The 22,391-nt window shown below is 41.9% G+C and overlaps 1 protein-coding gene and 1 long non-coding RNA gene across 6 annotated transcripts in view; both read right to left on the bottom strand.

Moving 5' to 3' along the window:
• The window catches only part of LOC113438518 (uncharacterized), a 56,846-nt gene extending 45,448 nt beyond the window's left edge, over positions 1-11,398 (bottom strand). For 2 of the 5 annotated variants that reach the window (XR_015742216.1, XR_015742215.1), the window contains exons 1-3: positions 11,177-11,398; positions 10,054-10,160; positions 5,594-5,719 (exon numbers count right to left, since the gene is read on the bottom strand). This is a non-coding gene — a long non-coding RNA (uncharacterized LOC113438518). Of the gene's footprint in view, positions 1-4,523; positions 4,577-5,593; positions 5,720-7,147; positions 7,225-10,053; positions 10,161-11,176 lie in introns of those variants that run through there. The other 3 variants (XR_015742217.1, XR_015742218.1, XR_015742214.1) reach the window with 3 other exon arrangements.
• A 7,299-nt stretch (positions 11,399-18,697) lies between these two features.
• LOC148127322 (uncharacterized) lies at positions 18,698-20,643 on the bottom strand. Its single transcript, XM_087923101.1, has 2 exons — positions 19,783-20,643; positions 18,698-19,499 (listed from the first exon to the last, which is right to left on the bottom strand). Exons 1-2 carry the CDS (start codon positions 20,134-20,136, stop codon positions 19,431-19,433), a joined length of 423 nt encoding a protein of 140 aa, XP_087779227.1. The 5' UTR covers positions 20,137-20,643; the 3' UTR covers positions 18,698-19,430.
• Positions 20,644-22,391: the final 1,748 nt, after the last annotated feature.

Genomic DNA, 22,391 nt, shown 5'->3' with positions numbered 1-22,391 from the left:
GACACCAGAATGAGTTCCATGGATGCATGGCCAAAGTACATAATGGAAGAAACTACCAGATGCATTAGATCTACAAATTCTCCTTTCCAAATCCAATAATCCAGCTTTACACTGAGTGATGTGGGCTGAATAGCTCTACATAACTGTCACCTCCACTATCCCAACTCAGCATTAGCAGAGATACGCAAAACACTCCATGTTTAAAATGATTCAAATGAGCAGTGGCCTCTGGGGAGTCGGGTAGAGAGAAGGAAGCAACTATACAATGAAAGCCTTGCTTCCTCTTTTTATGGGCATGTAGCATCATAGCACATTCAAAAGCAGTAGGGCTTATTGCATTGTGACACCACTTCTGCATTTTGCACACCTTCCCTGGAAACCACTGATGGGAACTTAAATCATTTTGGGCATTTATAGGTAGTCCTTGGTTTATAACTGATCTTTTAATGACCATTCAAAGTTCCAACGGACCTACCTGTGTGGATACTTACAACCTGGGGTTATTATTCCAACACTTCCCCACAAGGTCATGTGACCACACTTTGGATGCTCGCTATTTATAGCCATTTGCAGCATCCCGTGGTCATGTGATTGGATTTTATGATGCTTTTTCTGAAAACCAGCCTTTTCTTCCAGTTTTCAGCAAAACCGCACCCACTGCGAACCACTGCAACATTTGCTTAACAAGCACCACATGACCAATCCACTTTATATGGTTGTACCAAAAGTTACAACCATGATGGGCAGGCTTCATTATAGCTGCAACTTCAGGACTACCTTTAATCAATGTTATAATCAGTGCTTCAATCAATAAGTATAATAAAGACTGTATCTGGAAAAGCACCTTAGCCAGACGCATCAGCAGAATTGTGCTACTTTTGCCAAAATGATGAAATGGATGTCAGACCTGATAGTGCTGCTAGTTCCATTCCTTTCCTTGCTTGTTTTTCCTTAAACTTCAGTCATGAAAATGTGAACATGACTAGAAGAAAGATTCAGGAAACATGCTTGTAACTCCTGGAAAACAGGAGCTCTACACAAGAGAGCTTTCTGACAGCAGGGACATTTGCCAGGCTGATCAAAAATGTCAAGATGTCAATTAAAGACTTGTAGTATACATAAAAAGGAGTAAAGCTTCAGTCATGTGGTCCCAGCCAAGATCTCAAATTTTTTGACCTCCCTCCAGTAGTCCCAATGACAGCTTAGTTGGATGAGACACAATTCAAGAATGAAACAGCAAAAGTTGCTTGTTAATATATATGAAGCCACAATAACAATGTAGCAACCAATATTAAATGTCTCCCACCTGATTCCACTATTGTTCACAAAGCAAGGAGCATGACTTTTGAAAGAGGTAATTCCCTAAACTTGCCTAAACCATGTGTTGCAATGCTCAACCTCCTCAATGGATGGTTAAATGCAGCTGGTGTCCCAAATTAGTTAGGGAAAGTTCATTGTTGGGGAAAGTTCTTTTGAAAGAAATATTGGATGGAAGTTGGAAAGATTTATTGGCTCAATATTTCTTAGCAAGTACTACAAACAGAAAAAATAACTTACTGGTGTTCAGTGTGATGGAAGAAATTTTGCTTTGGACATTCCTTTTGAAGGAAAGATTTTTGGAGAAATCATGAATGCAGTGTGCTCTACTTACATTCCCACAGATATGAGATACCCTTGCTCGCTTTATATAATCAATATTTCTGCTATCTTCCTCTTTCCTGGCTTCTCACATTTTAATTAAATCCCAAAGGAAGTTGTCATCATGAAAATCCATTGGGCTTATTCAATCACAGTGCCATTATCTTTGCTAAAGAAAACACCTGTCCTTGAGGAATTCTTCAGGAAAACTGAGCATTTGTCAGGTCATATCTAATCTGGCTAAAAAACTGATGGATAATTCTGAAAAAAACATTGTGTCTAACTCTATAAGCTAAGCATCTTAGAAATGATTTCTGACCACTTCTCTGGCCTCATTCTAACAACCTTTTCCAGGCCACTTTGGTTCCCACGCCTGCTAGATTCCAGTACTCATAATCTTCAACCAGAATAGTTAATTGTGACAGTGGTTATATAATCCAAGGTTTCTGGCGAATGTCAATTGATGAAAAAATGGTATATGGTTAAAAAGGAGGATTGTAGGATTGTTCTATTGATATATTAAAAATATCTTGCCCTGGCCCTTTAAAACATGTTAAACTTTCTGTTACTGCTAACATGAATGTACATAAGTATCTGTCACAGCTAGTTCAATCTTCCTTGCCAGCACAGGGAAGGAATTTAAAGAAGGCTTTTGGCATCCGTTCATCCTGAAAGTATGCTGCAGTATCTTAATTCCCGTCATGATTAATAAAGCACATTTAGCATATGTCTTTCATACTTGAATATGTCCAAAAGAACAAACATAATATTGTTATGCCCTCTGTACATAGCCATTTTGGAATTCTATGGAAAGAATTTATGTATCAAATTCAGATGTTACAAGAAGCATAAGACAGAAGGTGGGAAAGTTATGAGTTTCTATGGTATGTGCAGTCATCTAATATTTACAAAAGTGAATTATCTGGCATTATTCAATTCCTAGATCCTCTTACAAGCCTGTGTGTACCACAAACCATACTTAAATCAGCATTCTTTCCTTTTTTAATGTGTCATTCTAGATATAACTATCAAAAGAGCCTGGGATTATTTTTTCCCATTTCAGAAGTACAGCCATTATAAAAACAAACAACACTTTCCCCTTCTAAATGGTATCTGCAGATGACTAAATAGAATCAAGCATATGCATCCCTTAAATTTAGAACATCAGCTCTCACAACAGCTGAGCTGTCCTCCTGGAGGCAGGTGCTGTTGATCTGGTACATGTCTCGGTCCAAAGCTCCCTTCACAGATCCAGCAATACTGTACATTCCAGCCCTATGATGACACAGCTGTACTCCAGGGCCTTTCAGCATTCTGCACTGAGGATGTCATTTATCTTCTCACATTCCAGAAGGTGGGAAGGACTAACAATATCAGACCTTCTGCACTGGGTAACCTCCAAACTATTCAAGTCATTTTAGGGGTGGACTGGGGTTTACAGAGTACAACTGAGAACAGGAATCTTGAGCTTATCTTTGGATATTTCTTTTTTATATATCTATATACCATTGGTTTCCCTCGGGATGTCCTTATTAATACGAGCAGGGTGATAATAAATAAATGCATGAACAATAAATGCAAGACTCATGAGATATTAGCTAGGTTGGCCAATGTCTCTTTCAGCCAGAGCTGTAGAATTGTTAATAGTGGAATACCTCTAAGTTATTGTATCATATTGTTAAAAGTAGAATTGGGCAAGTGACAGATCTGTGGTGGCGCAGTGGTTAGAATGCAGTACTGCAGGCTAATTCTGCTGTCAGTCGGCAGTTTGATTCTCACTGGGTCAAGGTTGACTCGGCCTTCCATCCTTCCGAGGTGGGTAAAATGAGGACCCAGATTGTTGGGGGCAATATGCTGACTCTGGAAACTACTTAGAGAGGGCTGTAAAGCACTGTGAAGCAGTGTATAAGTCTAAGTGCTAGTGCTAAGTGGGATAATTCTTGAATAGGTTTACTTCTGGGGTTTCGTAATTTAATATTTTTCCTCCCACTTAGACAGTAGGGCTTTTAATATCACCCAAAGCATCCCTAGCCATATCCTTTGAAATGCCCACTTTGAGTCTTCTCAGTGGGTTCTGCTACTGAGAAGTTTACAGAATACTAAAGTGATTTGCCTTTTCTTCAGGTCTTACTGGGATTTCCACCAAATTCTAATCAGTTCCAGCACATAGCACATAGTGAAACTAACACACACACACACACACACACACACACAGCCACAGACTCTACACACACACGGCGACAGACTCTAGGATCTGAGTGCAGTTTTTGTTGATGCAACCCAATATAGTACTGAACCACTTAGCTACTGCCCACTCACATTCATCTGACTTTTCTGCTGTTAATATTTTGCCATCTGTATTGAGCAGCAGGTATACTGATTTTTCTCCCTTCATTTTAACATATGGGAAGAAACACTTTGCCTTTTTCTGACGTTCATTCCCCAACATTTGTTTATTCTGGGTTTTGCTTTCCTGACCTTCACAATTGTAAACTACCTGCATGTCCTCTTCCTCAGTTACCAATTCTCTTTCCACTTCTTCCACCCTTATTTTTGTTTTCAGAACGTCATTATATTTCTGCAATCTGCTACTATAATTCTGCATTTTTTCACTGAAATTGAGCTTTTAGTACCTCTAGGTTTAGAAACTCCTGGCTATCTTGAACCTCTTTCCTTCCCATTACTTCTACTTACTCAATTATGTTTTCCCATTGGTCATTGTCAGTTAAAGGGCAGTTAATCCTTTTGAATCTTTCCCTTTCTTTTAAAAGGAAGTTTGTTTGTTTTATTTATTTACATTAAAAGCATTTTTATATCTGCCCATCTTATTTATTTATATCCCACTACAAATAACTCAAGATGGTGAACATGCACAATACCCCTACCTTCTCCTATTTTTCTAATAGAGTAGAGTAGAGTAGAGTAGAGTAGAGTAGAGTAGAGTAGAGTAGAGTAGAGTAGAACAGAACAGAACAGAACAGAACACTTTATTGGCCAAGTGTAAAAATAACCATGTAAGATGAGTTGGGCTGAGATAGATTTGACTGGCCCAAAGTCACCCAACTGGCTTTCATCCTAAAATAAGACTAAAACTCACAGCCTCCTAACCTGGTGCCTTAAGCACTACACCAAACATGTTGAACTCTGCCCAGATCCCAATCCACAATTAAAACAACATAGCACAAATCTATTAAAACCATATTGTGCACATTAAAACATTGTTAGATCTATAATTTAGAACTGTCCCAGAAGGGCCACATTTGGTAGTTTGTGGAATCCACTCTATGAAAATCTCATCTATGAAAATTTATCCAACTCTCTCATTTCCTAGAAGGTGATGGGAATGAAAACCAGTTTCTTATCAACTCAATTCAGTAAGATAGTTGAAACAAATTACAGACAAGAGAGAAACGGCATCTCAACATAAAAGAAAAATGTGGCTCATGTTCAAGTTCATACTTGGCCAGGTCAAATTTATCACCTTGCTAAATAGAAAGGAAGTCAACACCAAGAACTAGGTGAAGATGTATAAAGAATGGCAGTGTTTGCATGCAATAAAAGACTAAACAAGTAATGTGAACTCTGCTGTCTGATCATTTCTGGACCAGCCTCATGCTCTAACTCCAGAGTCCCAGAGTCAGCCAGCAGACAGTTTACATAATCCTAAACTTCTTTGATTGTCCACATTGTAGAAGTAAGGATTAACCTGAGGTTAATGCTCTCTTCTGGCCCTGGACAGAAAATTGAAAGATTATAATATGTAAACAGGGTTGTGATATATAGGCAGAAAAGTTATGGGGAAGCAAAGACTTCCTATGCCACTTTTGATGTGTTGAATTCCCATTGGGTAGCACTAGCAATTATATACTGTTTTACAGTGCTTTTACAGCCCTCTCTAAGCAGTTTCCAGAGTCAGCATATTGCACCCAACAATCTGGGTCCTCATTTTACTGACCTTGGAAGGATGGAAGGCTGAGTCAACCTTGAGCCGGTGAGAATTGAATTGCCGAACTGCAGACAGCCGGCAGTCAGCAGAAGTAGCTTGCAGTACTGCATTCTATCCACTGCGCCACCATGATTCCTTGTGTATTTTATCCATACAAAAGAAAAGCGAGATAACATTTTATTAGCCACTACCAAAACAACTAAGATATTGCCCAAGTTGACTTTTCCCAATGTAGATAGGACAGCCACTGTTTCCCTATATCACCTGTTGTCATATCACTGGGTAACTTATTTACCTGAGGTAAAAGCCAGATTTGGCTTATTGCAGGGATATCAAACTCGCAGTGTCACATAACATATTGCAGCTTTTTCCCCCTTTGTTAAACCTGGCATGGGCATGCCCAGCATGTGAAGCATCTGGCCGCGAGTTTGACAGCCCTGGCTTATTATATTCTGCAAATGTTGGCCAGTTTATCACAAAATAGAGTTTCAATGGGCTCAGCAATGCTACATATATATTAAGAATGCAACACAATCTATGGAGGAAATGTATTATCTTCACATCCACTGTAGACAAAATAGGACCTATTTTCTGCATTTGGGCTCCAAAGGCCCATGGTTTTTATAATTCTGGAAAAAGTGATCTTGATTTGACAACTTGCTTGGCCTTTAGCCAATGATCTGGAATTCTGTGGTGTTGTGTGACAACACCACATATCTCTTTAAGGGCAGATTCCATTCAGGCAAGATGACTCAGAAGCAGGGACTTTATTTGTGGAAATTGTCCACTTCTGGAATGTCATGACTGGGTAAAGTTCCAAGTGAATATTACTTGAGAATTGTTCAGGCTCAGCCTCCACAGTGGACTGGTGCACATTTCAATTAAAAGTAAGACTAAATGGACTATAACAGTGATGGCTGGGGGGATTCTGGGAGTTGAAGTCCACCCATCTTAATGTTGCCAAGGTTGAAAAAGACTGGACTATAGAATTTGAGTTTATTGTGGCTAGGACTCAGATAGGGTGGTGGTGGTGGTGTAATAGTGGTTAGAGAAATCCCTATCTCTAAGAAAGTTGTTTCTCCTGCCTAATTGCCTCCTCTGAAGTTTTGGAATCAGAATAATTTGTCCCAATTAAAAGTGGTATTGTCCGAATTATTTAAGAAACAGCAGAAAGTACAAGAATTTATGCAAGAATGGAATAAATTTGGCCTCATTACATTTTTGTCACTTTTAAAGATTTCTCCAAATAAACGATCAGTTGTAAAAAGTGGTAATATGTTCTCTGAAGAGCTGATAAAATTTCACATTGTTTCTGTGAATGATGTTATCTGATATCAAACTGCTTTTTCATATGTAATTTGAAAAGGCACTCAAGTTAATTTTTCCTAGCTGAGTAAACAGATATATTTTTGGAACAAACCTGATGTGACATAGCAAGACTGAAGAAAATGCAACGACAGTTATAAACTGTGTAAAGTAATTCCCTCGGAAAGAGAGGGAAGGAGAAGAAAACTCCTGCATCAGAATTTTATGTATGAGGTTAATAATATTAGCAAAAGCTACATTTCCTGGATCCTGAGGCCTGGATTAAGCCTTGATTTCCCAACTGAGAACTTGGGAGGAATTTGGACCTTTCTTTCCTAAATGTTGTGAAAAGGAAACACTTATTTCTTTTGCACTTGAGAAAGGATGTAAGATGACGTCCCTGGTGCTCTTCTTTTCCCATATTTTGTAGGAGAGTTGGTTGTCTCAGAACAAAAGCAATAAAGATAACCTCATTTATAACCTTGCTCCAAGATACATGCAAGAAGATACAATTTAATAGCAATTGGTTCAGATGCTTCTGGACAAGTGCTGGAGAGCTTTGGGCTAACCACCAATCCTACTTCTTAATATTCAGCTATATCCAGGGAAAGAAATGCATTTACAGCCTGAGAGAAGCTTTACAGCACAACATAATATCCATGTGTCAACAGAGCCAATAGAGACCTTAGAGATAAAAATACCAGGCCTCCAAAACAGACATCTGACTGGTCCCCTGGAGCATATTGAACCCAAAAGACCATTCAGTGTCCTGGCTTGCCCCAACAAATGAAGAAGCTGGACAGAGGCTGGGCTAGAAAAAAACAAGCACTTTCCATTTCTTACTGCAGCAAAGGTGTTGCCCCAGGCAGCTTCTCTGGTTTGTTGAGTCAGAAAACTGACCCTGCATGTAGCAATGCCCTTTAGCCAATACGAAGCAGGAAAGATAAGTGAGCATTTTCTGTTGTTGGCTTCAAGGTCAGGAATACACACTATACAAACAAACATAAGCTCTCGCTGACGTTTCTGACTCTCATCGCATTGTTTGCTTGAAATCTATTTTCTGGCCAATCACGGTGTGAGTTTGGACAAAGCTTCACTCACAACCCAGCTTTTGTTTTTAATGGGCAGGTTAATGGTTCTTTAAATATTGACAGAAGGAATAGTTCAAAGCAATAGGCTGAACAGAGTAATGGGTTATATTGAAGGATTATTCCCAGTACACAAAACGATTTCAAGACATTAACAAGGCTGTAATTCTACATGCATGCTTAACGTGCACATTCAATGAGGTTGGTTGTGATGTAAGTGGTTAAAGTGGTACACTGGCAGCTCTGCCTCTATCATATTCAGGTGGCATTGCCATGAATGAAATATGTTTTAAGAAAATAAAATGCAAATTGCATGGCATTGTAGCATTTTCTGTATACATTTTCTGTATTAGTCTTGGCCATCTCATAAGATTCAGAGGTTTTGATTAATCTACAACCAGGTTCAGCTGGTTGTAAATTCAGCTCCCCAAAAAGATTTGTTGGATTGCAATCTATTTATTTTTATTTATTTATTGTTTTATGCTGTCCCCCCCCATAAGGTGACTCTGAGTGGCAGAAATCAATCTATTGAATGGAAGTTGCCAAAAAACAGTTCAGTTTACAGTCAGTTATGTCAAATTGCTAAATGGAAGGTTACTTTGCTTTACTCTGCTAGCTTAAGACCTGCTTTGGAAATCAGGAATTACAAGAATCAAGTTTTTCTCCAAGGAGCCTGTTCAGGAAGCTTGCAAAGAAGCCTCCTTGTAAAGTTTCAAGTAGAAAACCTTTAACACATGCTTGAATTTTTCCAATATTATTTTAAGTTATCATCAGTGTTTCTTTTGCCTAAACTGCACCTCACAGCACATCAGGAGACATTACAAATTGTGGCTTCTTGGTTAGTTACTATAGCAGTTTAGATAGCTTTGTAAATAGTTCTGCAAGTGGGGGGATGATGCCTCAGTGAAATCAAAACACAGATTCTGGCTGACAAATTTGGCTCTGACTGGTTCGACTCTCCTTATTAATCAGTATAAAGACACAGTAAAAATTAGCAAAAAATACCTATTAAAACAAATATACACTGTGGCTCCCTTTTCCATTAAGTCTACATTCTCCTCATCCTCTCTTAATTAAACATTGCAAAAAAGAAATGAAAAATGATTAAATATTACAAAAATAACCACCTCTTATTTATATATCAAAAACTAATCCATTACCCCATTAGACATTTCTGAAACCATCCAGTCCAGACAATGATTCTACATCCCCAGAAATAAGAACTCATTATTTAACCATAATCAGATTGTTGTTTGGGTTGTGTTGTATATAAATCCTCAGTTATATCCAAAGTTTACATTGACTGATGATCATGACAGATATGTTGGTGTGCAAATTAATCTGTAGGGGCTAAAACTTCAAAGCTGAGAATTTAGGCCCAAATGAAGATAAAACAGAATTTTATAAAAGACATAAGAAGAAACTATTTGGTGTTCCATATAATTAGTTTCTCTTGAGATATTGGAATAGGGTGGTATCCCCTTAGAAAGATAGAACTTCTGAGAAAAATATGAAAAATGCACAAGGCAATCTGTTCTTCAAACTTTATCACACACACAAATATGCACGTATGTATATGTGTGTGTGTGTGTGTGTGTGTAGTTGTAATGTTTTATTAGAAGTTCAGTTTCAGCAGAGATTCCATGTGACTCTTAATCTAGCTTTTATCTTCCTTTCTAAATCACTCCAATTCATGTTTCTGCAGAAAAGAAAACACTACTGATTGTGTATTTGTAACTTCTGATCTCCATTTCTGTACATGGAAATTATTTTAAGCTCCTTTTTTCTGCTTGTTTAAGTGTGCACCTGTGCGGACAGACACTTTATTTTTTTAAAAAGAGAAAGATCAGTAATAACCCACTTCTTATATTTTTCCCCAGTACAGCAATGCAAGGTTAAAATGTTTTTCCATTAATGTCAATGTAGGGTATTTTAATATCTCATTGTAATAAATGTCTGTGTATATAACTTGTCAAAGTGAGGGGGTTACATCACTGGCATATAATTCTTTCACATTATGCTTAGTTAACACTGTCACAATTTGGACAGTTATAAAAGAGAATTAGATATACTTACGAAGAATAACATTAGTCACGATTGTCACACATTGCCTCAATATTCAAGTCAGTATATAATTGCTTGGGAGTACAAATGAAAAAATGCCATTGAATTCATCTTCTGTTCTGCAAAAACAAAATTCTGGAATAAGTAAGTATTTGGTTTGATCGTCAAAGAGTTGTCTTAGGGACATGAAGAAAGGTTTATTATTATTATTCTTTTAATAAATGTCTAGGCTGGCCATCTGATAGAGATGGCACTGGGGAAGTCAGAGGATATGCTTCTAGATAAGTCTACAATAAGAGTAGACTGAATCCAATTACATGGGATTCCCTTTGAAAGAGACATAGTTTTTTACTCAGGATTTTTATATAATAGTAACAATCACCACCACCACAACATTACCTTTGGCCTTGACAGATTGATTATCAGTCAATTGCAAAAGGCAGCATTACTTGGAACAGCTCACATCCTGCAAAAATATCTGTAATATCATCAAACAACTGCCAATCTGAGGTCTTTGGAAAGGATTCGACACATGAATAAAAATGTCAAATACAGTTGAAAATAGTGTGCACCAATTTAAACTTCTCCTGCCGTGCAGAAAGTGCTTCCATTAGCAGAAGATAAAATGTTTTCACCTTTTACCCTTCTCCTACAAATGTCTTCTGTAGCCCACTCAGTTCCTGGGAGCCTCATAATCTTCAGAAGCAATTTTTCCACTATTGCAAAACCACAAAAGAGAAAGATCTAATTACCATAGGCTAGTTTTCCATGTGCATGCCATGCCATTTTGCCCTGCAGCCTGCTTTGCCTTCATTGCAACTTTGTGCAATCCTTGGGTGTGAATGAGAAAAGGGCAGACTTTACAGGCCAGTCATGAAAATGTTATAACAGTGTCAAACTCCACAGCCTACATTTTTCCTTGTCCTAATTCAAAGTAGGCATGCATTTATTTAAGGGTTTTATTTTCCAAACACTGACAGAATGCCAGAGGTCACAGCAATTCACTTCTGAAATACTGCTCCATACTGAGGTTTGACGTGAATGAGAAGAAAAATTTAAGCAGCCTGCTTACGAGAAACTTGGTGCGGCATGGGCAGGAGGGGAGGAAGAAGTGAGGTTTCCTCTAAACACTTACCAGCTTCTGCCTTTCCTGGAAAGCTTCTCTGTAGTGGGGAAACACAGGCAGGTGGAGCTAAAGCACTCCAGTGACTGGTGCTGGTGGTTTCTCTGCAAAGCAAATGGTTTTTCCATGAAGCACTCCTTGAGCAATCTGTCTTGAAATGACCAATCGAAAGATGTGAAGCTTTCTCCTGGGCATATTCTAGGAACACAGCTTCTGTTTTCTACCAACAGCGGTGGGGCTTACCAGCCTGCAATTTAAAAAGGGAAATAATGTCCAGGGTTTGGAAATGTACAGTCTAACAGGGCAGCAGGAAATGACTAGATGCAATAATAAACTCTTAAGTGCCATCCACAAGAAAACGCTCCCCTGCCTGCCTGGCAGAATGTTGACTAATTTGTTTTGCCCTGAAATTCAAAAAAGAAGAAAAATCAACATGATATTATCAAGAGCTTTGGGGGGATGAAGGCAAGATATTGAATTTTATCACTTGCTATGCTTTTACAACTGATGTCTATTTAGAGCCGTGATGGCGAACCTATGGACACGCATGCCAGAAGTGGCACACAGAGCCATTTCTGCTGGCATGCGAGAGGTCACCTGGAAGAGCCCCACTGTGCATGCACGGGAACCCCCCACCAGCCAGCTGATTGTTGGGTATCTGCATGCGCAGGGGAGATGCATGCATGGGAGACATGGGTGCATGCGCAGAGATGTGCAGTGCAGGGGGGGGTCACACACGCATGCACAGTTGCATAGTGCATACACAGGAGGTCGCGCACACAAGTGCAGGGGGGCAGGGGAAATTGCGCATGCATTGCATCATGGGTGCAGGCACACGAGCGCGTGCGAGCACACTTTTGGCACGCAACATGGAAAAGGTTAGCTATCACTGATTTAGAGCTTCATAAAATAAATTCTCCAGGACTTATAGATGCAGAGCTGATTAAAATACAATGAACAATGCAACCAAAATTTCCAATGAAATCTTAAATCACCTGAACAAGCTGGTCTTAAAGAAATATTAAGAATATTCAGGAGCAATGTTTCATTACAGGTAAAATAAGAAAATAAGGAAGAGAAAGAGAGGGAAGGGGGACATGAGAGAAAGAGGATGAGAAAACAAAACTGAAGAGAAATAAAACAAACAGAGAAGAATAAACTACCATTTAGGTACCTGCTATGAAAAGGAAAAGAAAAAGAAGAAAAAGGCTGAGTTAAATTAACTGGCCAGCAGATTTGCCTTCAAAATAGATTGATTCTTTTAACCAAGAGGTCTCCAAATTTGGCAACTTTAAGACTTGTGGACTTCAACTCCCAGAATTCTCCAGCCAGACAGCCAGGTTTAGGGACCCCTGTTTTAACCAGATTATCATTGCTTACCTTCTTTACAATAATTTTGCAAAGACCCAGAAGAGTTGGGAAGAGTTCTGGGTCATTGTCACCAATCCCTCATCTTGATTGTGGTTTGATATATATTTTTCTGCGCAACACAAGCCAACCAGCCTGGTCTTTTTGTTTTATGAAAACATAAAACAAGGGCCTAGCTTGTTGGAGGCAATATGCTGACAGTGTAAACCACTCCAAGAGTGCTGTCAAGAACTATGGAGCGGTGCATATGTTTAAGTGCTATTGCTGTTAATTGGTTCACCCTTATAGCTCCTATTCAGGAAAGTGACACCATCAAGGTTTAAAAATATTCTTCCCCTTTCATTTTAAACAAAACAAAACCAAAGCTCAGGCTGTTGGCCCACCAACAGAGGTCATTATAAATAAAGGAGCATAGTTTGCAAATGCTTATATTAATTTTTATGAAATCTATCACTCTCATCCCGTTAGTTTTCCTCAAATGTTCAACCTATTTTGGTTATAACCAAAAGACCTTTATTTGTACCATGCCAGATTATCGGAAAACAGAGCTCCATTCTGATGAATCTTAGATCATATCCACACTGCATCCTCAAGCTGATACTGTTCATCAGAGATTGACTTAAAGCTGATTTAAGAAAGTTCTGCCTGGATTGTGGCAGCAGCTTTCAAAGAATTCAGTTCAGACTGCAGGCTGCCATGAGCTCAATTTCTCTGCTACTTTGCCCTCTCCCCCACCCCTCTGTGTGTGTGTGTGTGTGTGTGTGTGTGTAAGAGAGAGAGAGAGAGAGAGAGAGAGAGAATTAAAAGAAGCATATAGGCAAACATAGACAACAGGCAGATTCATATAAGCAGACATACCAGTAGATTCTGTTACAGTCTACTAGGTCTTCCTTACTAGTGTAGTGTGTATAACATTTGCTTTCAACAGAACAGAACAAAGTAACAGAGTTGGAAGGGATCTTGGAGGTCTTCTAGTCCAACCCCCTGCCTAGGCAGGAAACCCTACACCATTTCAGTCAAATAGTTGTCCAATCTCTTCTTTAAAATGTCCAGTGTTGGAGCATTCACAACTTCTGGAAGCAAATTGTTCAACTGATTAATTGTTCTAACTGTCAGGAAATTTCTCCTTAGGTCTAAGTTGCTTCTCTCCTTGATTAATTTCCATCCATTGCTTCTTGTCCTGCCCTCGGGTGTTTTGGAGAATAGCTTGACTCCCTCTTCTTTGTGGCAACTTCTGAGATATTGGAACACTGGTATCATGTCACTCCTAATCCTTCTTTTCATTAAACTAGACATGCCCAATTCCAGCAATCGTTCTCATCGAAAAATATTAGCAGTGATAGGAGCAGTGATACAGAGTGAAAACATCCATATTTGAACTCTAGTAATGCTTGCCGGACGCAACTGGCAACAGGCAACTTGGCTGCTAGTCTAGGCTCCCAGACCAGATTGAATTATTATTAATTTAGTGTTCCATTTTCAGTGCACTAGGTTGAACTTGCAAACTTGAGGATTTTGGAGTTATCTTTGAAGAGTCTTAATTAAAAATGATGCTTTAAGAGCAGGGAAATCGTTGTTGCTGTTTCAGTCATTGTCTAATTCTAAATAGGTAGCCAATGCTTTTACAATGAAAGATAGACTAAAAAGGACCCTGTTTAGATCAATAGGTATTCTACTTGGGACAAACATTCTCTGGTTCCAGAAAGAAATCTATATCTTCTATATATATAATATGAAAGCGAAATACCACTCACGCTTTCATCACAAATCTCCAGAACCGTAAGCCTACAAACTTGAAATTTGGCTTGTAGGTGCTCACTAAGAAAGGATTTTTCAAAATACCATCAGACCATTAGTATTTTGTATATTGTTATTAACATGCTGTGATGCTAAGGAGTTCTACTCCCCCTCCCCACCTGAAAAAAAATCTGTTCCAAATGCAAAACACAAACAGAGGAGAGGAGTTTCAGTTTTAGTTTCACAGCAACAACCAGCTTTAGTACAGAACAGTTGAGCTAAGCCACGGCCAGGCTCCTTGCTGTCTCCTTCTTGCTCACACAGCAAATACTGCTTCAGTTTCCCAACAGGCCTCAACTCTCTCACACACTGACAGGACACTAGAATGAATGAATACCAATGGATGCTGGTAAGCAGAGGCACTTTTTAAAAAAATTTCCTCCTCCAAATCTAAGCCTGATCATATAGTTTCTTGGTGAACCATGGGTATAGAGCTAGTAATATATATTTGAGAACTGCAGAAATGTCCCGTGAACTTCTGTGAACTATATAATACATAGTCAGTTTCTTGACAAGGATATTGAAGTAGTGTGCCAGTACTTCTTCCATGTTTTGTTTTGTATTGTTCTGTTTTGCTATTTGTGTCTCAATACAGTCTAAAATCCTAGGAGTTCTGGACAGTTTTCCTTACAAGTATTAACCAGGTCTGACCTTGCTGAGTATTTATAAAAAAAATCAGTGTGAATATTAGCTAGTGATCATGTTTATAACATCTAAAAATTCACCTAAAAGTCAATCTAATTCTCATCATTGCACATGGGAAATGGCTGATTATTGTGTGAGCAAACTATTTATATCCACTGTATATACAATGGGAGGCTATCACAGAAATTGTGCATGATGGGTTGGGTAATTATGCCTTGCAAATACTAATTTAAATGAGAAGCATGGCTTCACTTAGAAAATCCTGCTTCAATGTGAGGATGCATAGCGGATAACCTGGAGGCAGCTCCCATTACAAGGAAATGTTGGATTCCCCCCTTGCTGGTTGGTAGAATAAAAATACATCTTTTTCTCTCATTGAAGAGGGATCATTGTGCAGCACACAGCTTTCCAATCTTTCCACTCTGATAGGCATTCAGCAGAGAGTCAGAGGTCTGTTCAGGATTATCTTCTGTGCGATTCTCACTTTTTGCCAATTAGAGCTCTAGAGTTGTCTAGAGCAGTGTTTTTCAAATGTGGCAATGTTAAAATGTTAAGAATGTTAAAATCAACTACTGCTGGGGAATTTTGGGAGATGAAGTCCACATAATTTAAAATTACCCTATTTGAAAAACACAGGTTTAAAGGATTCCTTTCTGCACCGTAATACATTGTGTGTGGTATAGTAGACAATAAGCAGCCTATGGAAATTGCCAAGATTGAATTAGAGCCAAAACAAAGTCAAACATGAGAGGTAGAAGAGTTATTTGTCTATTAGGGCACTTTTACAAAGCATAAAGTACCAAGGTATGTCAAGTAAATGCCTGATACACTAGTGGAAAAAAAACCTTTTACCAAGAAAGATTAACTTCATTCTCTAAAATTGGAGCTCCTACAATTTCTATCAAAGGCCTTTTCCCCCATGCCACAATTACAACTGCTTTCAGGTCTAGTCAGCATGGCTAACAGGAAAAGAGGCAGGGACTTGCAGTTCAAGAAAATCAGAAGTGACCCAGGTTTCCTATCTCTGCAAGAACAACCCTTCAATTATTTGGTCAAGGACTTTATTCTTGTTGTGGAGCGACGGAATAGACGAGGCATAGACCAGAGCATACAAACGAACAGTCTTTATTCAAGGAATAAAGGGTTGTCGCGTGCTGCCAGCTAACAAGGCAGACTGCAGCGAACAACGGCTGGCTCCGTTCAACAGCCGGCTTTTATAGCCGATTGTCAAGCGGAGCCAACCAATGGGAGCTGCTGCTGCTCCGCTCAAACAGCGGACCTGGTTGGAAACCCCAACCAGTCCTAAAGACATAACACTCCTCCCCCCTAGCTGGGCACATGCATAGTCCTTGAGGTATGAAGGTGGACTTCGCTGGCGGCTGGAACGTCGCAGCTTTGGAGCACTGCTGGTGGGCATCGAGTCCCTGGTGCAAGATTCCAAGTCGCCTGAGCGCTCTCTAGTGTGGTGCAGGACCCAGGGACTGGGGCGACTCTCCTTGCTCGGGCAGGCTTGACAGAGTGGCTCGGTCTGGTCGGTCGGTGCTCCCCGCCCGGGTGGATGTGATGGAGACTCGGATCGGCAGTCCTGGCTCGTCCCTCGGCTCAGTCCGTTCGAATGGGCGTCTGCTCCCTCAGGAAACTCCCTTCTGGAACCGGGCGAGATTTGAGGACTGGCTGGTGGATCTGGTTCACCGCTGGTCCGGTCGCTCCGCCGCCTGCGCAGTTGGTCTAGGTGTCTCCGCCACACGCGACCATCCTCCAACTGGACCCGGTATGATCTTGGGTCCCAGTGACTGCTAGATTTGCCCGGGCACTTACAAGGGATCTCCTGCATAGTTCCTTGCAAAAACTGGATCCTGCAAGGCAAAGTCTAAATACCTGGCTGTCAGATCCCAAGGGTGTACCAGGGCAGTAGTGAGGGTGCAGCCTGTCAAGAAGTAGTCCTTAAACGTCTCCCCATTAAGAGTTCAGCCGGGGACTTGTTAGTGCTCGTGCATGGAGTTGTATGCTGGCTAAGGAGAAAATGTGATAACTTGGAATGCCAGTTTTCCTGACTGAGTCTGGCTAGCACCTCCTTAGCCGTCCTGACCGCTCTCTCCGCCAACCCATTACTAGCAGGGTGAAAGGGGGCCATGAGGACGTGTCTAATGCCCAGATTCGTGACATACATGCTAAATTCGCAGGACGTGAACTGAGGCCCGTTGTCTGAGACTATTGTGTCAGGAAGTCCATGAGTTACGAAGAGTCGGGTCAGGGCTTTAACAACTGCCTGTGTGGTGGTTGTGGGTAGCAAAGCAACGTCAATCCATTTTGAATACGAGTCCACAACCACCAAGAAAGTCTTGCCATGCACAGGCCCGGCTAGATCGATGTGTAATCGTGACCATGGGGCATTGGCGCTTTCCCACTTGGTGGGTGAAGCTGCAGGTGGGGCTGCCCTAGACTCCTGACAGGGTTTACATGAGCTTACCCACTCTGCGATCTGATCGTCCATCCCGGACCACCATACGTAACTACGAGCCAATGCTTTCATCCGCACGATACCCGGGTGGCCCTCGTGCAGCAGCTTCAATATGGGCACGCGAAGAGAGGTTGGGATAACGACTCTGGTGCCCCACAGCAAATATCCCTGGAGTCTGGATAGTTCCTGTTGGCGTGTTTTAAACGGAATAAAGTCAGTTGCATACTTTGTTTCCGGCCACCCCCTCCCCACCCAGTCCAGAACCTGGGCGATTGTTTTATCTTTCTTGGAGTGTGCCGCAATGTCGTCTGCAGTCACCGGTAGCTTAAATTCGTTGAGTTCGAAGGTTGCGTGTACCGGAGCTGGGTCCTCGACTGGTGTCGGTAAGGGGCAACGGCTGAGGGCGTCTGCGTGGCTTAAAGTCTTACCAGGGCGATAGACCAGTTTGAACGAGTAGGCCGCTAAGAATAATGTCCATCTCGTCATCCTGGGTGACAGTACTTGCAAGGCGTTTGCCTGTCCCCTGATAAGAGCCCCAAAAGTGGCTTGTGATCGGTGATGAGTTCGAAATGGTGGCCAAAAAGGAATTCGTGAAATTTTTGACAGCTGCAACTGCCGCTAGGGCCTCCTTGTCGATCTGGCTGTAGTTTCTTTCAGTCGATGAAAGGGTCCTGGAGAAAAAGCAATTGGCGCTTGATTGCCATTAGGAAGTCTGTGACTAAGAACGGCTCCAATCCCAAAGGGGATGCGTCCGCAGCCAGCACTAAAGGGAGGTGTTGGTTGAACTGAATTAAAACAGCGTCAGAGGTGAGCAGAGACTTGACCTCTTTGAAAGCATGGGATTCTTTGGGGCCCCAGTGCCACGGAGAGTCTTTATCTAATAACCTGTGCAAAGGTTCAGCGACTGACGCTTTGTGTGGCAAGAATGAAGCATAGAAATTTAATAGGCCTAGGAAGGCTTGTACTTCCGTTTATTGGTAGGAGTGGGTGCCTCGTGGATGGCTTTTACTTTTGACTCCACTGGGTGGATGCCTGAGGCGTCTAGCCTGTATCCTAGAAAGTCCACCTGTCTAGCGGCGATGGTGCACTTCTCCCGTTTGAGTTTGAGACCATGCTGTCTGAACTTCTCCAAAACTGACCTAACCCTCTGTAGGAGCTGGGGCCTATCCCTAGCGGAGACCAAAATATCGTCAACGTGAGGGGACTACCCCAGGAGTCCTTGGAGAATTCTCTCCATCAGCGACTGAAAAATACCTGGGGCAACGCTAACGCCAAATTGGAGGCGTTTACACCTGAATGCTCCTCTGTGAGTTACTATGGTTTGCAAGTCTGCTGTGTGGTTGTCGACAGGGAATTGCTGATATGCCTGCGACATGTCTAATTTGGCAAAAATGGTGCCGGGTTCGAAAGTGTGCAAAAGATGTTGGATGACTGGCACGGGGTATGCGCTAACCTGAAGATAATGGTTAAGGGTTGTCTTGTAATCAGCACAAATTCTCAAACTGCCGTCCTTTTTTAACGGGGTGACTATGGGGGTCTCCCACTTGGCGAAATCTGTGGGTTCAATTACCCCTTGTTTGAGGAGTTTGTCTAGTTCCGCGTCTAATTTTGGGCAGATGGCGAAAGGTACCCTGCGGAATTTCAGGCGGACCGGGACTGCCTGGGGGTCTACGGAGAAAGAGATGGGTGTGCCATTGTAGCAACCCAACTCGCTACTGAAAACATCGGAATAATCTGAGAACAATGTGTCTACATCGGAAGTCGAGACAGCATGAATCCCTGTTATATTAAGGCCGAGAGAGGGGAACCAATCTAACCCCAGAAGACTAGGGAGGGTACCATTAACCACCACTAAAGTCAGATGGCCTTTGAAGGTTTGGAATTTAACAAGGAACTTGCCTTTCCCGAGGACCGGGATGTTCTTGCCTTGATAGTCTCTCAGGGTGAGGTGGCACTTTTGCAGCTGCTTCCTGGTCAGTCTGGGTTGAATCTTTTTCAGCGTGTCCCAGGAGATGATTGAGAGCGCTGAGCCGGTATCGACCTCCATGGTACAAGGTTTACCTTCTAGGGAGAGAGAAAGTTTAATTTTATTTGGAGTTAGAGAAGTGTGGTTGGCGTGGTAACACGTGTAACAGTCTTCTACTTGCCTTTGGAGGCTAGGAGATGAAGGGAACTTCTGGGGCGGAGCGCGTGCTGCCTGGCAGACTCTTGCGAGGTGACCCTTCTTGTGGCAGTTTAGACAACTGGCGTTTCTAAACCTACAAGATGCCCGGGAATGGGAACCCCCGCAGGTTAGGCACAAAAGGTTCTGTTGTGGGCCACTGCTGTTTCTCCGCCTCGCTCCTACCTGTGGCTGTTTCAGCTGTTTGAGGCGATGGACCTCTGTACCTTCGGATGGGTCATCCTCGCTCAACACCTCCTCATAGTGGACTGTGGAGGTAGCGTTTTTTGGTGTCGTGCCCTGGATCTCAGCCGCCGATTGGGCGGACAGTTCTGCAGCTAGGGCTTCGTCTACAGCTTGGGACAGATTTAGATCCTTCCGGGCCAGCAGGCGTCGTTGGAGCCTCTGATCCCTTACCCCGCAGACGAGTTGGTCGAGAAGCATGTCGTCTAAGTAATTCTTGAATTCGCATTGTAGAGCGGCTGTCCTCAGGGCGGCCATGTATTGATTGATGGATTCCCCCTCTGCTTGCTTCCTCATCCTGAACGCGTAGCGTCTTGCAATCTGGGAAGGTTTAGGGGAGTAGTGGTTCGAGAGTGTTTCTTGTAACTCACTCCATGGTACGTTCTTGATGTCACGAGGTGCAAAAAGTGCTGTGGCCGTATCGAAAACTGCTGCCCCTCAGTAGCTAAGGAAGTACGATTTCTTCCTGTGCTCCGCGGCGTCAGCTAAACCAATGGCATCGATGTAATGGCTGAAACGATTCCTGTAGGAGTCCCACGTCTCCTCGTTGAATTTAAATGGTTGAAATGCCGGATTGGCGTTCATCTTGGGCCCCTCAGTGTCGTCGGTAGACCGGGCTATCTCTCAGGCGGGTTGTGGCCCGGGGGCTGCGCTTCTCGTGCGTGCTGGCGGTTGCGGTTACAGCGCTCTCGACTCGCTCGGTGACTCGGCCCTTGCGAGGAAAACCTGCGTTTCGCGCTCTCTGTGCTCGTGGCGGCTACAGCTAACAGCGCCGTAACTTCGCTTGAGCGACAATTCAAATGACAGCGGTTTGAATTTCGCGCCCTCTCGGGGCGTGGGCGGCTGAGAATTCAGCGCCCGTGACTACAGCTCTTCGCAGCGGAAATGGCTTGCGCTTTGGGTGCGAAGCGATCGCGGTTCAGCTCTGAGGCTTCGCGGTGTGATTTCAGCTCTTTTGTATTCGGTTGCTTCTGGCTAGCCTGCGGTCATATCCCATCCTCGTCGCCAGTGTTGTGGAGCGACGGAATAGACGAGGCATAGACCAGAGCATACAAACGAACAGTCTTTATTCAAGGAATAAAGGGTTGTCGCGTCTGCCAGCTAACAAGGCAGACTGCAAGCGAACAACGGCTGGCTCCGTTCAACAGCCGGCTTTTATAGCCGATTGTCAAACGGAGCCAACCAATGGGAGCTGCTGCTGCTCCCGCTCAAACAGCGGACCTGGTTGGAAACCCCAACCAGTCCTAAAGACATAACAATTCTCTTTACCCTTTTTTAAAGTGAAAGCTGTCAATATGGTTCAGTTCTCTCAGAAGTGATAATTTGGTTCTACACTATTATTCTGCAGGTAACAGAACCTTTCTCTATGCAGAAAATTGTCAGAACAGCCTTCTTTCTGACGCACGTTTTTCCCTCATGTAGAATATTGTATGTGAGCACTAATATTTCCTCATCAGCAAACAAAGCAGTGGAAAGTTACGGTTTTCTGTGGCCTACAGCTTCCTGGTAGAACTCTTTCTTTGCCTATCCTTCCATAAAAATAGACATCTTTTTTAGAGTTACTCATGCTGCAAGGAAAGTAATCCTGTAAGATGGTGAAGGAAGCAAACATTGTACAAATGTTAGTTTTGGCCAGACTCTGCTTTATTAAGGCACACAGGTTTATAAAAGGTCATGTGGAACAATGAGAGGGAGACAAGGAGAAAATATGTTCAAATATTTCTCCAGAATTTCTGCTTAAATGGAAAAATATCGTTTTCTCCTATGTTCCTTGGGTTCATCTGCATTGTGCACCTATTTTTTCTTTCATTGGTTGAAGGCTGTTTGGTATGTTATCAGTGCTTCTTGCAAGTCAAAATAAGAATAAATAAGTTAAGGCAAAGATTTTAAATGCTCACAAGAGTTCTTCCACTGCTTTCTTTCCAGTTCATTGATTCATGACTGAAAAAAATAGAGAGGCTTTTTATCATTCATATAAAATTTGTCAATTTGCAAAATATATTCAGCCAGGACAAATTTAGAGATTGCAAAGAGTGGTGAATTCTTCAAATGCTGCAGAATTGGAGCTCCAATGTCACAAACAATGTTTGATAGGCTGATGGGAATTGGAATTTAACAGTGGGAGAGTCTATCCATAGATTACAGACATTTCCATGCGTCATGGGACACAGGTGTCAAACTCTCAGCGTCATGTTGCTGTTATGTGACTTTTGTGACATTTTCCCCATTTGCAGAGCTGGGGTGGGTGTGGCCTGCGTGTGATGATTCTGGCCTGCAGACCACCAATTTGACACCCCTGTCATAGGATGTATTTATTCAATCATTTATATTGGTTTATAAAACTGCCAATTGAAATGTGTCTCAGGATTGAATAGAAGGTAAAATACATAAAAGAACTTTAAAAAATAAAAAAGAATGGAGCTTTTCACACATGAGCAACTTCATCCAAGCTGTGAGAGGGCAGCTCACATTCAATGTCCAAAGGAAAAGCTAGATCTTCAGAGACCTTTGAAAAGAAAGTAAGGGCACAATCCACACTTGGAACCATACCA

Source organism: Pseudonaja textilis, chromosome 2, assembly GCF_049901715.1.
Source record: "Pseudonaja textilis isolate UNSWEBS1 chromosome 2, rPseTex1.2, whole genome shotgun sequence".
NCBI classification, from domain to species: domain Eukaryota; kingdom Metazoa; phylum Chordata; class Lepidosauria; order Squamata; family Elapidae; genus Pseudonaja; species Pseudonaja textilis.
The sequence above is the reverse complement of the archived record's forward strand: the minus strand, read 5'-3'. Positions and strand labels throughout refer to the sequence as shown.

Excerpts from the sequence above, each read along its gene's own strand:
- LOC148127322 (XM_087923101.1), bottom strand. The coding sequence starts at position 20,136 with ATGAGGAAGCAAGCAGAGGGGGAATCCATCAATCAATACATGGCCGCC. Across the intron at positions 19,500-19,782 it reads AACAGCTGAAACAGCCACAG|AAGGTAAACCTTGTACCATG; the intron begins GTAGGAGCGAGG and ends CTCTCTCCCTAG.